General features: G+C 36.3%; 1 protein-coding gene across 2 annotated transcripts in view; it reads right to left on the reverse strand.

Annotated features, from left to right (window-relative positions):
* The window catches only part of LOC129005962 (protein Hook homolog 3-like), a 100,024-nt gene that overhangs the window by 67,110 nt on the left and 15,579 nt on the right, over positions 1-17,335 (reverse strand). For both annotated transcript variants that reach the window (XM_054435039.1, XM_054435038.1), the window contains exons 3-5: positions 16,526-16,598; positions 14,312-14,414; positions 8,641-8,721 (exon numbers count right to left, since the gene is read on the reverse strand). In XM_054435039.1, coding sequence (XP_054291014.1) covers positions 8,641-8,721; positions 14,312-14,414; positions 16,526-16,598 — 257 coding nt within the window. The remainder of the gene's footprint in view (positions 1-8,640; positions 8,722-14,311; positions 14,415-16,525; positions 16,599-17,335) is intronic.

Genomic DNA, 17,335 nt, shown 5'->3' on the forward strand with positions numbered 1-17,335 from the left:
GAAAATTTTGCAAAGTGTCGAAACAGCAGTGCCACTCCCGACTAAGCTACATTTGCCAGTAAGCTTAGAGAACATACATGAGTATTACGCGATAGTAATTGTCCATAGTTATGTGACTGAACACTCTCTCAGAGTTGTGTTACAGCTTCCCCTAAAGAGTGATGAAAAACTGTATCAGGTCTATGAAGCGTATACTTATCCAATTTACGACCAAGTCCTCCAAAAGTGGGCTCAGTGGGACATTCCTCAACAAAAATTACTTGTCAGCAAGGACAGGCTGCAATATTCTTTGTACGATAAATCTAAATTTTCGCGTGAATGCCGCCACGGCCGACTCATTGTCTGCCCGTTGGAAGAGGCACTGGCTAGCATGGCCAAAAGGCCTTGCTGTTTGTCAGAGTTGTTTATGGGGCGTTTGTCACCCATGTGTAACCGAAAATCAGTCACCGGATTGAGATCTCCCGTACTTGTCAAAACACCTAGTCATTGGGTCTATAGCACCTCGGAACCGCATAAAGTAACGTTAAACTGTTACGAGGGGAACGGAAAGACTAATGTAACTTCCATGTAACTCTCAGGAGTTGGGATTATCTCGGAGGTATACAAATGTGACCTAGTCACAGAAGAATATAAGGTACCTGCCCGTATACACGGCAGTAGTAGCCGAACGGAATCGATCAATAATGTCTTGCTCCCTGACTTAAGCGCAATAATGACGCCAGAGGAGAGGGACCTGGTAAACCGTGATGTAAACTCTACCCTGGAAGTCCTCGAAGGACTTGACAATGAGCTGGGCACCGTAAGTGTGAGAGAATATCCTCTGGAAGGGGCATTGTACCGCTTACGATCCCACCATGACTTGAGGGATAGTGTGTATAGTACTGCACTAGTGGTAGTGGCAGGAACCTGTGTGTTAGTAGCCCTGATGCTGTTGTGCACCTGTTATAGGTGTCGAGACGTGCTTGCCGCTTGGTGCCGAGGCTCTCTGTTCCGTAGGACTGCGAGACTCGCCAGGGCGCCTGAGACGTTCTCGGAGAGGGGAGATGCAAACGACCCTGATGTGGAGTTAGCGACAACTCCGAGGCCTGACTGTGACAGAGGGACTGCAGCCCTGGAGACGGCGGGTTACGGCACTCTAACCGGTAACCCCCATGATATCTCGAAAGACGCGGTGGCCACCACCCAACAAAAGTGAGTACTCGAACACTAGTAGTAACCAAGACACGCAGTGCTGGACACGTAGAACGGTGTTGTGCGTTGAAACGTCATATTTTGACAACACGGTTGGAAGCTCTGGAATGACTAAAGGACAATACTGCTTCCTGGAGCGGAACGTTGTGTAAACGCGGTAACCGGTTCATCAACGAAACTCGAACATTACGTGCTCTACTGAACACTACTGTCTTCGGAGAGGCAGTGTGGACTTTTCTTCCTTATTTAATGGGTACCCATGGTTTGTTAACTTTATTTTAATATTTTATTTTCTTGTGTTAGTTCCATTTTGTCATAATTTTATTCTGTGTTGTGTTGTATTCCATTGTGTTTTATTGTTTAAAGTTTCAGTTGTAAGTTGTTTTGCCTAGGGTGGAGGCTGGTAAAGGCGTTTTGTTTTGTTGAAAATAATAAGATAAATAAATAAACAAATCGACAAAGACCTAGATGTTGAGATGTTGGGCAAGAACCAACACCAAGTCGAGCCGGGTGTACGGAGGGAGGTGCAACGGCCGTGCTCCTCTCTTATGGCCACCTAGTACGACTTGCATAGAAAATCTTTTATTACAATTATTAAACTCAAGATAAGTGAAGCTACTTGCTGAGGGGAACTGTCCGGAACCCCCTCCGCAAGGTTACCGTACCAGACCTCCCACTCAAACGTCGACTGAGGTACTGGAAAATGTGGAATGTGTTTAGTTAAGTATGAGGCGGAAGCGCAAGATTGACTGCTTCCGGTACCAAAAGTTTTGCTCGTACCTAAGTATATTAATTTAGGGGACCTATCGTAGTACTGTAATAGGTTGGTTAGGGATAGCAGTACCTCAGCCGGACCGTTGGCATAAATTGTGGTTCAATTCACCTTGGTTGTATTTATGACGGTGTGACTGATATGTTAATGATAATTTTCATTTTGTTGTATTTTTGTATTGCGTCAATTGTATGGGAATGTTAATTTCGGTGGTAATTTTGATTAATACTGTGTCATTTTAGCGAATTTCCCATATAGGGAATAAGCTATTACCGTAGGTCTCATGGTAAGACCTAGACCCGGGACCGATTTTCTTTTTCGTTTTGAGGTCCCCAGAGGCCAAAAACACCATCCGTTCAAATTCATATATATATATATATATATATATATTTATATATGTGTCCGTTAGCGCGATAACTCGAGCAAAATTGATCCGATTTTGATGAAATTTGGTACAAACGTGTAAACCTACATTTATTTGAACGAGTTCGCGAACCAGCATAATCGGACCATGGGATCAGGGGTTTATGGGGGGTTTTATGGGGTAAAAATGTGTTTTTCTCATTTTTGACCCTAAAAACTTAAAATTTCTAAATTTCTCTCTAGACCAATTTGAAGAGCTTAAAAAAACAAATAATTTGGTATATTGAAGTGTTTTTGAATGTTCATTGACTACGGAGAAAATTTAAAAATCCCCTGTTATTCTTATGGAGAATAAATAAACTGTTCTAGTTTGCTTGTTTATGGATATATTTTAATCAAATTTGGCAATTTGGTTTATTTCATACTAAGCTATCAATATTTCAATTGAAAAAAACACATCTCAACATCTTCCCTGTAGCAGCAAACCTAACTACTCACTAAAATTAATGTTATTTAAATAGGAAATAAATCTGAAAATTTATAGGGAATATTTTAGTAGAAATCAAGCCGGGTAAATGGAAATTCGCTTAGTATGCAGGTTTGCTGCGACGGGGGTATTGTTAATTATAAGGTTATGTATAGTATAGCGAGTCAGGAATACTTGCTGCATAAACAGGGGTGACTGAGCTCCGGTTGCCGGTCCCGAGTGAAACTCCGTTCTGCTTCTCACAGCGGACGAATAGCGTTCAAAATTAGAGACCTGCCTGAATAGAGTCATTTCATTTTGCGGACCAATCTATTAGTCTCATATATTCAGTGCTGAACATATTATTAAAAATATCCTCCCACTTAAAGTACATGAGCAGCAAGTTTCTTGGATGGGTGATTCTTGGACCTGTGCTATCTGTAAAGGGGAATCGACCCCTATGTCTGCAGAGTTCTTAAGAATCATCGATGTTCTCTTCTATGATACTTTAGAATTAAAGAAAGGAAGTTGAAATCGTTTATTGCTTTTGTTGTTGTTTCCGCGTCGTTAGTTGTTATCGTTAGCTTAACAGATGTTTCGTTTTATATAGTCTTTTTAATTAGTTGATAGCCTTGTTATTTGGGCGAAATTTATGGTAATCCTGTTAGATCCTAGCCTCGGGATGAATTAGTAGGGTTTGTTCTATACCTGTTGTATGAATTAGTAGAGTATATGTCTATTCTCTTCAGTTGTTGTGAATTCTCAATTTCTTTTTTTAAATGAATTGGCCAGTTGCCTTGTAATTTGTTGTGATTTGTATTATTGTCGGCAACCAAGTGTAAAGGTAAAAGGGAGCGCTATTCAAGCCGAATATATATTTTCCGTTTTTATTTTTTTTATTTTCTCTCTGTCGCGCCCCTCAAGAATATTAATTAACTGAAAGATACCAAATTAACCCTATGGTTGGTGATGGTTGAAGTGATGGCGGGATAGTTAGGAGGAGAGATATGAGACTCATCTACAGTGGGCACACACACCCCTTGTGGTGTGAGGATTTCTTCAGAGACCCTCGTGCTGAGGCCAGCACGAACTAGAGGGTGGGGGAGTGTAACGGCCTAGCCGTTTATACTCTTGATAATTCATTTTAATCGACTGCTCAGGAAATATGATAATTAAATAAGGAATTGGCAGGGTAGGAGTAACTGCCACATTTGTATATATGGCCTGGTTTGGTGTTAACATCAACTATAACACCTTTGTCAATACATTAGTAAATACATCCAATATGATCATCGTCCAAACCAGTGGTCAGGAACTTAATAAATATTTATTTCAGTAATTATTCGAAGATTATTGAGTCTCCATATGAATATCCCAGCATCGCCAAACTATCTCCAACCTCGTCTAAATTATAACATTATTCTAGTAGCAAAAGTTATGAAGCTGGAATATGCGCATATCCGGTGCTAACTCGGGCTTTCTGCTGACGGAGCTAGCCTCCGTTGGGGAGTGTATTTGTCGGGCAAAGAGGTCGAGCCTTGCGCAGGGTGCCGCTCAGCGACTACGCTGAACGCTGATTGGTCCACGAGGCGCATCAGCACTGCCGACAACGAAGGAACAAGGCAGTCCGCGTTGAAATCTGAATTAAAACAGACGCGACTCCGCGCTCCCTTTAACCTAAATTTTATGTCTTTTGTTCTAACTTAAATTTCTAAATTCGTTTGCTCTCAACCATAACTGTATACTTTAGTAAGTCGATTAATCAATAAATCTCATTGTTTCCAAATGCGTGTATAATTTTAATAAGCTCCCAAGTTTCTCGGTCAACGCGAGTTTCGAAGTGGCGATTGTTTTCGGCAACGAGGCTACGGGGGTTTCAAATAATAATGGAAGTATGATTTTTTAAAGATTTACTAGGTGAAACCCAGTACATATAAATATAAACATATAAACCAAGACATATAAAATAACTTAAATAAAAATAGAGTTACCTATCATTGATTGCAGATAAGTACTAAACTAAAACGATTATAATTATTGATGATTTGTGATTCAGCAGTGTGCTTTAGGTAGTCCGATCTTTAATAATCAATAGCTGAAATGAAAACTGGTATTTCACTAAACGTTTTAATTTAAGACCAAAACATATAGGGTAATGTAATTAGAACTGCTGGAATACACATTTAATTGAAGAAGTCGAGAGTAATATATTAGATAAATTAATGGTGATAATTGATGACAAATATGTGCTTGCATAGCTTTATGTTAAGACCAAAATTATGAAAACTGGTTGGATAGGAGAGCCAAACGAACTAAAAAAAAACAAATTTAACTCCTATAAGAAATTTACAGGGAGGCAGTTTTTGCATAACTCGAAATATACGTTAAAATGAATGCCGAAGCTTAATGGCAAATCTGTGGTGCGTCCATACCTTTAGTTTAAGGCCAAAATTATGAAAATCAGTCGGGTAGAAGAGCTAACCCGACTCGGACAAGAAAAACCAATAAATTTTATAGATGGCAATAATTGGTTTACCAATATGCATAATCTAACCATACGAAACATATGTTAATAATTAATTAAACAGCTTTGTTCTGTATGTAATTAGAACAAATAATAAAAGTATTTATCAAAGTACAATTTTAACCAACTTTATTCAACACAAATTAAAAACAAAGTGAACAAGTTAACATTATAACCAGCTGATAATAGTTATAAAATAAATAAGCAATAAGTAAAGGTAGGCATTTAGGATGTAACAAGCTTATTGTTATATTTGAGCCGTGTCAGTCGGCTCAGTTTGAGAGAGGAGAGTATTTCTTATAGTACATATTACGGCAGAGGCACTGTACGCCGACGCTTGCCAAAGGCCGTGGGCGAGTCCACTTTGTCTTTACTCCCCTTCTTCTCCGATTTGCTTGGAGACGTTCTCTCTACTTGAAATCTTCCTCCGAGATTGACGTTCCAAATTTTACTGGCACTATGGAGACTCAAGAAAGAAGATTTTCCAAGTTTATATTGTTCGACCTTCCTAAAATGCTAGCTTAAATTTGTTTTTGACACCAAGCCAGGTATGTCAAATCATTGTATTAGATTAATTGTCCGTTTTTTCATTTTTAAACTTAGCCATTTCCCCTCAAACATTTTGTCTGTTCTTGAAAGCGTTCACAAGAGATTTGTCCTTTTTCTATATTTTTGTGTAAAATGTTGTTCATAATGTCTTTTAAAGTTGTTTAAATTGTTTAACTTGTTTTGTCAAATGTTTAAAATTGTAGTTGTCAATAAAATTTTGTGCTTAAAGTTAGTTTTTGTCTGGTCTCAGACAGGAAAATTTCATGTTGGTGTTCAGGACACACGTGTTCGACTTTGGTAAATTTGTTGATTTTAATTTATTGTGTTGTTCTGAGTCGTTAATTGTTTGTGTTTACAGGTTTTCTAAACTAAACTAAAGTGAAAGAGTTAGTTTTTCCTTTTAACAAAATCCACAGGCTAGGCCTAGGCTGGAAATTGTATTAGTATTGGTAACAGAAGGGTGAATGAAAATATGTATTGTTTTGTTAAGCCAAGAAAAAGCAACAGAGATTATTTGTTTAACCATGACTAACAGATATTTAAATTTTTACTTAAAATTTTATGTAAATTTAGCTCTGCCGAAAACTCTCGAAAGACCAAGTCTATATTCTTTGAAAGGGTTAGGTTTGATAACATTCTGAAATACTGGTTATTTTCAACTTTTAAGTAGGCCTGTGTAATTTTAAAGGGCTCCTGTACTGGACCGACAGCAGCGGACACATCATGCCTCCTGATCCTGACCTAGTTCGGAGCAAGACGAGGGCGTCGCCCCCGGACTAAACTAGGCCTAACCTCAACCAACTCGCAGCGGAAGGACTTCACCCAGAAACATTCTACGAGAACTTTGGCCTTCTTCATCTCTACAAACCAGGTGCTATCTACTCCAATGTTATTATTACTCCAACTTTTTCATTCAGCCTACCTTCAAGAACAGTTATTTTACATCAAGTTTTTCCCCAATTTAAAGTTTTACCGTTTCAACTTCTTAAATTCTGTAGCCTAGCAAATTGAACTTAGTGTTTCTCTAACTAGGCCTACTTCTTATTTCTGGACTAAACTACAGACTATAAATCCCCTTGTGTTTTACCGTTTCAATTTAAATGACTTTATTTCTCTATCGCTGCGAGTTGAGTTGTGGAACTGGAACTAACTAAAAGTCAACAAGAATACAGTATATTTATATCACGGGTCTACGAGTGTTTCAAAGCTACAAGAATTCATGTATTTAGTAGGGTGTCACATTTCCTTGTTTATTTCATTATTTGTGTAAGTACCATGTTATGTTAGTAATAGGCTAAATATTTCTGTTCTAACGGGGGAAACTTTCGGCCCAATTGTTCTAAATTCAGTTTCGGTTAACACCAGTACTAAATTCTTCCCCACAATTTTTGCCATTTTTAAAATTCTATTTCTTACTGTTTAAATTAAATTTCTATCCTGATGTTAGTGTATATTCGTGTATAATTGTCTTATGTTGCTATTTAAATATTTTCATGTCAATGTTGAGTGTAATTTTGAGCTGTAAGGTTTGTTCGAACGTATTTCTTTAAACGCAACTTGTTATTGATATTTTGGTCAAATACTATTTTTAAATGATTTCATTGTAGGTCATTTCAATTCAATGTTTGTTTTATGTCATATTTTCAATTTCTTGCCTTTTAAGATTCATATTTTTAAATGTTTCATTGTCCTAAACCTTTTATTCCGAGTAGGCCTAACCTAACTTAAAGTCAGGAATTTCTTTTAGTTACCAGCTTGGTCCTTAAACTTGAACTTCAATTTTGGTAAAGTTATATACATAAATGTTTTGGTAAATGATTTAGGCCTAACACTGGTATTGATTTACATTCTCAGTCTTGTACCAAATTGTATATATTGCTGTTGTTTAAGGGCGCATATTTGTTAATTTTTTTTAATTGAGTTGGTAATAAAGGATGTTAATCACATTTCAGTTGTATTTTTTTGAACACCTGCAGATCTCTCATGAGCACAGAATCTTGGTAAAAGTTCCACGTACCCATTTTGGGGTCTGGGAACTCAGTCATGTTTCATATTGTTATTTAATTGATTTTTCTTTAAATTAATGTTGTTGTTAACAATTTGCATTTCTGTTTAAATGGTGTTCCTTATGTTAAGTGTGTGATTCTAATGTTATGTGCTTAATCTGTACCATTAATATTAGTGAGTAAAGTGGTGTATGGTGGTGCATAACCATTATTTTACTAGAGACCGTTGTATTTAACCACAACGGGCTCTGTTGCTAGTATTAAATAATTTAATTATAAACGTTTTAGTATTTAAGTAATAAAGATGTTACTAAATAAGAGTGTACACAATTGAATCCTAATGATGACCAAGTTTACAGTTATATGTTAGGTTAAAGATCAGTGTTTTGGAGTTAAAAGGCTTGCAACATGGCATTTAAATCCATGCGTAAGAGGTAAACAAAAACAAGAGTAGTAATAATGGTGACCAAACCAGGAAAGGAGGGGGGGGGGGCACTAAGAGTAGTCCTGCCGAGCTATAGGTGCGTCACTTCGTATATATATTACAGCTTGTTACGGATCTCGTGGCCACATGTAGTGGCCTTCCGACCGCTAAGGTATAAATGATATCATATCATTCCAGTATTTGATCAACCACAACCTTTGAGACAAATGATATTTACAATATATTGTTTCACTTTTTTAGGTGTTACAATGTTGTCTAAAATGATAAACAATCAAGAAACTAAGAAGCAAAAATAAAACAAATATTTAGAGTTTGTAAACTTACTCTCTTTCTGACTGCAGTTTACAGCACATCCCAAAATAAGTTGAAGTAAACGGCCAAGCTCCGTAGGGTCACATTTTTCACCTGCAACAGAGTAACTTATTTCAAATAAACCATTCAACTACTTTGGCTTTGGGCTATTAGGAGTTAAAAGATTACAATTTGATACCTTATCTAATTCCCACCTAACAATCATGCTAATTTAACCAATCCTTTTTTCTGCTAGACACAGAAAGATAAAAATTCCTCGACATATATATATGTAGCATGATTTGTGGCACTGATTCCAGCCAGGCATTCCTCTACTAGCCTACTGAGTTTGTGTAAGAATTATGTGTAGATTCCCACATAAGTTATAGGGGTGTGCGAAGCAACAAAAAATGTTCGATTCAAAGCAGGGGTGCCCAGAGGCGGGGTACTGTGGCGCGTTTGCGCCACAGGAATTTTTGGGGGGGGACTTATTTTGAGATTTTTGGGGGGGATATTTTTTGCTAGCTGTCATAATGAATGTATAATTTTGTATAAGCAGCCCGAAAAGTTGTTTCTAAGTAGCTCACTATCACCACCAACAACATTTTGCCGTTCGTAATTAAGATAGCTTCTAAGAATTGTAAAAACGGACCTTTCCAGACAATCCTTAATATACCAGTGTCGAATGTTACTTGCTACATAATATGTTTTGGTGGTTCTTTAACTCCACCATCGTCAGGATTTAAAAAAGATCCACTTCTGGAGGTGTCGTCAGAATACGACAAACATTTAATACAAAACACGAAACGATTACAGATAGGCCTGTCAATTCGTCCATTGCCGTCAGCAGGACTGGAAGTAAGTAAAGTAAACTGAATCAGGTTCAGGTTATGACGGACCGACGTGGTCTCTGGATTGTCGTCTGCGTTTTCAACAGCTGATATTGGACTATTGTAGTGACTGAGAAGATTGAATATACTGTATAATGGGATTCATAATTATAATGTGCTGTCAATAGTTTTATGTATATTTCAAACTCCTCAAAGTATTTAATAAATTTCCTTTTCTGCAGTAATGTAGAATGTCGAGACCATCCAGCATATAAATTGGTTATTATTGTCAATAATTTTTAATGGAAAATCAATTATGAATCCCATTATGTTTTCAACACTCTCCTCTGTCACTAGAATTAGTACAATTTCAGCTTTTGATAACACAAACACCAATCCAGAGACCACGTCTTTCCGTCATTACCTGATTCAGTTTACTTCCAGTCCTGCCCGCGGCAATATATACACGCACGAATTGAATTGATAGGCCTATCTGTTATCGTTTCGTGTTTTGTGTACAAACGGATTGTCTGACAAGATGCGTTTCTACCATTATTAGTCATAAAAGGCAATCAAAATGAATTATAAGATTACTTCGTCACAAAAACCATTTGTACTGGTGGCAATTATTTTGCCCGGCGATTTTTGTAGAAGGCAGCCTGGGAGTGGCGAGCAACAAGTCTGTCTTATTTCGTGACTCTTGCCTATAATTTTGAAACAATATTATACTTTTTGCCAAAGCATATTATTAATGCACTTAAAGCGGTTTGAATTCTTAAGCCCTGTAAAAATTAACGCCACCTAATATATTGTACAGTTACAGTACTGTGTTGGAGTAGAGTAATTCACCGAGTAGGCCTATATTGTTGTACGTTTTGAAGACGTTGTCTATTGCAATACTGATCACACATATTGGCTGACAATACAGATTCTGAATTGTAAATTGAAAAACTTCTAATTCGTCCATTAGTTAGATTTATATTGATGTATTGTTAAATGATGTTTCATATTAAACATTTAATTTTGATTATCAGCAAGTTTGTTTTTTGTACCTCAAGTTTACTAAATACTTTAAATGCTTGTTTTATGAGGTAAAGGTCAAATTGTCAGATAAATTGGTGAGGGGAGGGTAGTTTTAAATAGACGGCAGCATAAATTGGGGGGGGGGGACTACTCCTTTGGCTTGGGGGGGATTGCGCCTCTGGGTTTCGGGGGGATGGGCACCTCTGATTCAAAGCAACAATTTGATTTAAAAGATTTTTTATTCGAATCGATGCAACTCGATTCGAAGCAATACGGCATTTTTCTATTCAACACTTGTCAATGGAGTGAAATAACAATAATTCAAATTTACCACATTTTGTGTAATGCAAATTTTGTTGATGTGGTAGGCCTATTCATACATATGCCATATATGAATTTTAGGTGAATAAATATTTATTTTCAATTAAATATTAGAAGAATCTGTATTGCTGGAAATGTCAGTGAGCTGCTTTACTTGCCTATTTCATAATTTTACTTGCAGAATCATAATGTTAAGCATGTAACCTATTTTACAATATTGATTTTACAAATAAGTTATGTTTTGGTGTAGGCTAAATAAATAAAACATTTCTAAGATTTGTACTAAAACTTTCAATACGGTTTACATTGATCAAATGAGAGGATAGAATCAGACTTTCAAACTACAAGGTGTACATAGCTTCTGTTTGGGCCCTCCTTATTTCCCTCCAATCTCCTTACTCTTGTGGAAAGTGAGTAAACTAAGTGTAATGCAGTGTTTTGTGTGTTTGATTGGTGCTGAATTCTAGTGGGCAAAGCCTGAACTACTGGTGGAGTGGGGTGATTTAATCTACTTTCTGTCTCTTTCTGGTTCCAAGCTTCAGACAAGCAACTTGGCTAGGGTTTTGTTTGGTGCAGTGTTAAAGTTTCTAAGTATTGGTTTAAAGTAAATGTAAATATATAGTGCTTCAAGTAATTATTTTCTGTAATAACTTCTTATAAAGATGTAAAGGTCTTCAAAAGTGGGTAAGATATGACAAAATTTCGGGTTGAGAGACAAAATTAGATTTTATAGTACATAATTGTCGTCTCACCGGAAATTCTGTCACACCTTAAATTTGTCCAGATAGCTTAGCCTACAATGAGATAGTCCAGGGCTCTAACGTGTTTGTTAATTAATTATCGTTTCGAGTTTATAGGCTCAGAATATTAATTACAACAATAATGCTTACAATGTTAAGCTTACCTTTAACAAGTGCTCATCATAGCCACTCGAAAAATATGTGAAGCTAAATTTAGAATTTTGAATAAACTATCGTGAACGTGGATAAGCCTAATTAATTGGAAACTGATTCGGTCGTTATACTTGGTAATCACCAAAGTAAACGTGTCGGGAAAATTAGACTCGGTCGATCAACAGAGTCGATACGGGGTTTATTGAATCAAATTTAAGTAAGCGGTTCGGGGTAACGGAATAAGCACTACGGATATCGTTCTGGCAACTTAAATGATTTCCGCAGCTGGTTAAAGACAAAAGGCAGTGTGCTCGTGCGCGACAAAGCGTGCGGGGTGCGCGCGACTGCGGCACAGTAAAATAAAAACAATAAAACTTCTCTAAAAATTAGATTAAACAAAAATAAATTCGGTAGCACACTAACCTGATGCCTTAAAATTCTACCAGGAACGGGGGGGAATCTTTAATTGACCAGAATCTCGTAAGTTAGGACTGTTGGATTTATCTCCAAACAGCTGGCGTACTGACGGTTCGGTAGCGGGTGGACAACTGACCATGAGGTCTGCTCTTCTGGTCCTTCTTCGCCATCGCCCCTGGCGGTGGGGTAGGTAACTAACTATCCCCTTTACGATGACATAGGACCCTTGCCCCTACGATGCCGCTGAAAACGCGGGCGCGGCTTACCCCGAACGTAGAAAATTATAATACTTAAAATGAAACTTTTAAAAATCAGGTTTTTACCCCTTGACGGGTTTTGGGTCGTTACAAAGATCTTTCCAACATCATAAGTGAACATTATTAGCATCAGTAACAGTCAACAGACATTATGTGGCCACTTCCCTTCCTTCCTCCAAGTCCATTTAACCACTTTTAAGTATTGGGGAAATAAATGCATCAGGCCAGATTTAAACTAATAAAGCTAAATAAAGTTAAATATTACTTTAAGATAAAAGGTACACTTAATTTCTAGGTAAAAGTAAAGTACAATCCATGTTAACTGTGAAGAGTGAAAGCCTTAATAAACCCATTGTTTCAAATGTATGTATTGTTCTTCATGTCTAGCCCCAAATAAGTCACCGAAGCAAGTCAGATATTACAGTCCACTGAAGTGTATGTAAAATAAAGTCAGTTCAAGTCAAACACGGGCATTGGTCCAGCTTCAGACCTACAAAAATACCAAATTTATCAGTCTAAAACATCAGTATTACAAGTTAAGTATCAAGTAACAATTTTTAAGACTTGTATTATTTTTAGAATGATTTTGGAGTGATTTGTTTTGGCTATGTTTACTGTAGTAAAATATGTCTTACACTGTTTACACTTAACCAAACTTCTCATCATTTGCAATGTCAAAACAAAATAATTGTAAAACAGTTAAAGTAATATTTACATACAAAGAATTAATTAAGAACTCTTTCGCAAAGGGAACGCAACAACAACGCGCTCTTGTATTGCGGGTATTGCATTGACTTTCTGCAGGCGTTTTTTTTGTAAATGGATACTGACTCCCTCAAAACAAAAATCAAATCGTTTTTTGTCCCCCACTGATTTTAATCGCGATTCGATGCATCGAATCGGAATTTCGATGCATTTTCGTTGCATCGCACGCCCCTAATAAGTTTGAAACCTTAAGACTTTATTGCTCTATATTTCATTGTATGGAATTTTATGTTTTTGTAAACAGTATACAGTTTAAAAAATAATTCTTTTTAGTTATGTAGGCATTACTGTAATTTTAAAAATTACTGTTTTATATATTATATACAAATAATTGTGTTTCAATGACAATTGTGATTTGATTACTGTTACATCAACATGTATGTTGAGCAATCAAGGATTTTTCAATTCAATTTGGTTAAAATACAAATATAATGCTTCTTTATTGAGGCGAACTTAGGACTTAATGGTCCTTTCTCACAGTTAACCTCTACGTTTAAGATGGATAAAAGTAGTAAACGTCTCGTCTTATAAAATAAGTCACAAAGAGTTATGTGCTGTTCAAGTTTATTTCATGTGGACATCTCAACTCAATCATACTGATTTTCTATGACCTGCAACAAGGCATGGGCTAAACACTCAAATTCATCGGTGCCCAAGAGAAAAAGTTAAAACACACAGATAGATACAGGGATTAGCTAAGTTAGATTGATTGGGATTAGAAGTTAAGGTTGAGTTCAGGGGCAGACTGGCCATGTTGGCGTTCAGACAAATCCTAGAGGAGCCTTTATTAATGAGAAAAGGACAAACAAATGAACTATTCAGGAAAAATGGCCCAAAACAAAAAGAAATTCTCTTTTGGCTATTCAAGTGGTCGGTGGCCTACCCAGCGTAATTTTTTGATAATAAATTACTGTAGAGAGAGGCCCAATAGAGACGGATGCATATGATTTACTCAGGGACTGAGGGAGGAGTGCAAGGAAAGTACATAGATGATACAAACATTGAAGGATTCATATTACATCTCTCTCCATATATGGTTCTTTGCTGCTTGGGGTTAGCTGCTTGAAGGATGCCAGCGCAGTTTTTCCAGTTCGGCCTCATATACTTCCTTTTTGGAGCCAGTTTGATTAGAAATTAAAAGTCAAGGTATCACCTGTTTAAAATATCTAAGCTCAGGTTAAAAAATAAAATAACTGACCTATTTTTGTAACATCTGGTTTTCCCGACTCATGAAGAGGCTGGTTGCAAACATCTTGATAATAGTCAGTAATCCTTTCCAGTATCTTTTTCAAATTACTAACCTGAAAATATTTCATCAAATGAAACGTAATTCTATTTCTTATGTGACTAGGAACGTTTATCACAAAAATGTAAGGGCAGTTGACTCTCCATATGCGACACACGCTACTTTGAAACAAACAAATATTTGTAATGGTTATTTTTTTTTAAATAACCTATGTCTTTTAACAATTGTATACCAAATGTCATAAGGATATCGCAAATATCTTTTAAGATATAGGCCTACATTTAAAACATAAAAAAACAAAATGGTGGATATCTTGCTAACAAGGCCATTTTTGTAGAAAATGTTATCCTTGATTTTTCTTTTATATTGATCCATTAAACCAGTAGTGTATTGGAGGTGTGGCTGTCTGAGAGGGAGGACGTGCTCTGCTTTTTACAAAGAACCTGTATTGGTACGTTACCCATATTTTTTCTTCAACAATGGTGAGTGTTCCTGCACTGGAAAATGTGCGACTACTTGACTGCATTTAACATAATTTTTAATTATTTCTTTTTACTTTGGAGCCCCCTGTTTAACATGATTTGTCATGAGTTAGCCTATAGTATATATTTACAATAGTTTCAGTATTTTTATTCCTATTTGAACAATTGTTTTATCTATGTAAACGGTTGTGTTCATTTAGTTATTGTTGACTGTTGTCTGTCAGCTTTGTTTACGATCATTGTTTACTGTTTTTTTTTTCTATTTATTTTGTTGAAACTTTTGTTTATTGTATTGAATATTTATTAATGTATAAGATGTATTTTTTTAAACTGTTAAAATACCGATAGCTTTAAATAAAGATCTGCAGCTTCTTTTTTAAACTCGGGCCATAGTCCTCACTATACATTTTTGAGCATTAAAAACTGTAAAAAGTGATAAATAATTAAGATAAAATGGATAAAAACTATAAGAATTGTTTAAGTGACTTGAGGGGATTGCTGGATGGGCTTAGGCCTATGTCAAGGTTATTTGTCATATATGCTTAGAGCTTGCATAAAGGAAATAACTTGAAATAACTCTCATAAACTATACATTTTTATAATCAGCACAACATTTACAATAGTATTATTATAGATAAAACATACTCCCTTAGTAGATTTCTCATCCTTATGGAACAGCTGAAGACAATTTTATTGTTAGTTCATGTACGGTTTATGTAGAGGTCGTGTTTTGTTTACAATTTGTTTCCCGTTATTACAGCCATTTAAAACCTCGTTTAACCAAATAATATGATCTAATCATAAACAATAACTTGCCCCCTAGTTATATAACCAAACAGTAAAGTACAAATCAAGAAATTAACCCCAAAATAATGGAAACAAAGTTTCATCGACACTAGCGCCTTTGTGTCACGTACATGAACTAGACTTGAAAAACGTGCTTCAAAATTTACAATGGGATGAGAAGTCTACTTGTGTTGGTTAGTCTATGGTATTATTATCATTTACTATACGATGATGTGACTCACCTGTACTGAGCTGCAACCAGAAATAATATTTTTTTTATAAAAAACCAATTTAACAACTTAGTAAAAATATTTGACTTTTTTGACTTTAGGCTGACCATAGGAACTTAAAGTGGCTTGATTCATTGATTTATTCTGAATAAATCTATATACAGCCCAATATAATATAATTATTTGTAATTTTTATTGTGGTTTAAAAACCTAGTTAGGTACATAACCAAAAGTAAAAAAACAGATTATTCAAGATAAGTTTATAACTGAACAAATATAAAAGCTACATAGGATAATGCAGCATACATACTGCATACATAAATACATTGATGCAGAAAAGTAAAGACCAGTTTTTCAAACTATCATATTACGTCACCAATCATCATATCCACAGACCAAGTGACGCAGTTGTGCGTTAGACATCTCTGTAGACCACTGCAGGGATTTCAGTGCCTTCAAATAGACCTTTACAAAAGATATAAGCATTATAATAACATTAGAACCCCGACGCAAATATGCGATGGCAGTCTATGGGTGGAAACCGGCCGTCGCATATGTGCGTCGCTGGTCTATGTGAATGACAAATTTCGTACTATTGCAGTAGCGAACGTGTTAAAGGAAATCAGTATAGGTTAACCTATTTAGGCCTATATTATAAAACAGCTTACCTTGAGTCTCCAATTTCTGGTGTCTGTTGTCTTAATCTTACTCAACCAATTGTAACTAAACCACTCTGGATCTCTGAAAATCAGAATGGCTTATCAGTTAGGCCTAGGCCCATGAGAACCTTGTTAAATTATTCAAAGATGCCTTATGAATGGTTGTGTGACAGCCTAGAATTGTTTTGCCTCATTTTGTTACAAATTTGTTACTTTAAGCTTAAGTTGACTGGCTTATTTGTTAGCTTGTTATTAGCTTGATTTGTTAAATATGTAGATTTATATTAGAATAAAAAATCTAATTGCATTATTATTTCTTTATATTTACGTTTGTCAGGTTAAGTTTGCCTGGTAAAATAAAGAATTTTTCTCATTTCATTTCAACAATACTAACCAGATGTCGTGGCTTGGCCGGATATATCATGGAATGCGCTGACACTGCAGCGCACGTGGTTAACGATACGGTAGCGTGGTAATACATTCCTGGTCTCATTTTTCACCTACTTCATTTCATTCTTAGTTTTGCTCATGCCTTAAGTAATCGTTTGGCTGCAGCACCTACCAAGCCTGAATATTCGTATTGAATCATGGTTCAAGGCACTCGGAACGCTCTGATTGGTCAGGGACGGTCTTGTGACCACTTGGGCTCAGCAGCATGACTGCGCCAAAACTGGCAGATTGCGACTTGATGTAGGGCCTATCGGCCAGGTCCGCGTTTTGGCCTCCTCTTACCTACTAATTGATCATTGAAAAACAATAACAATTGTCTTTGTGATCCCTGACGTATTTAAAATGCGGCAGTAAACGATTATTTTGTCG

Source organism: Macrosteles quadrilineatus, unplaced genomic scaffold (assembly GCF_028750875.1).
Source record: "Macrosteles quadrilineatus isolate MER2022 unplaced genomic scaffold, UCM_ALF_1.0 Scaffold_47__1_contigs__length_942521, whole genome shotgun sequence".
In the NCBI taxonomy this organism is placed as follows: domain Eukaryota; kingdom Metazoa; phylum Arthropoda; class Insecta; order Hemiptera; family Cicadellidae; genus Macrosteles; species Macrosteles quadrilineatus.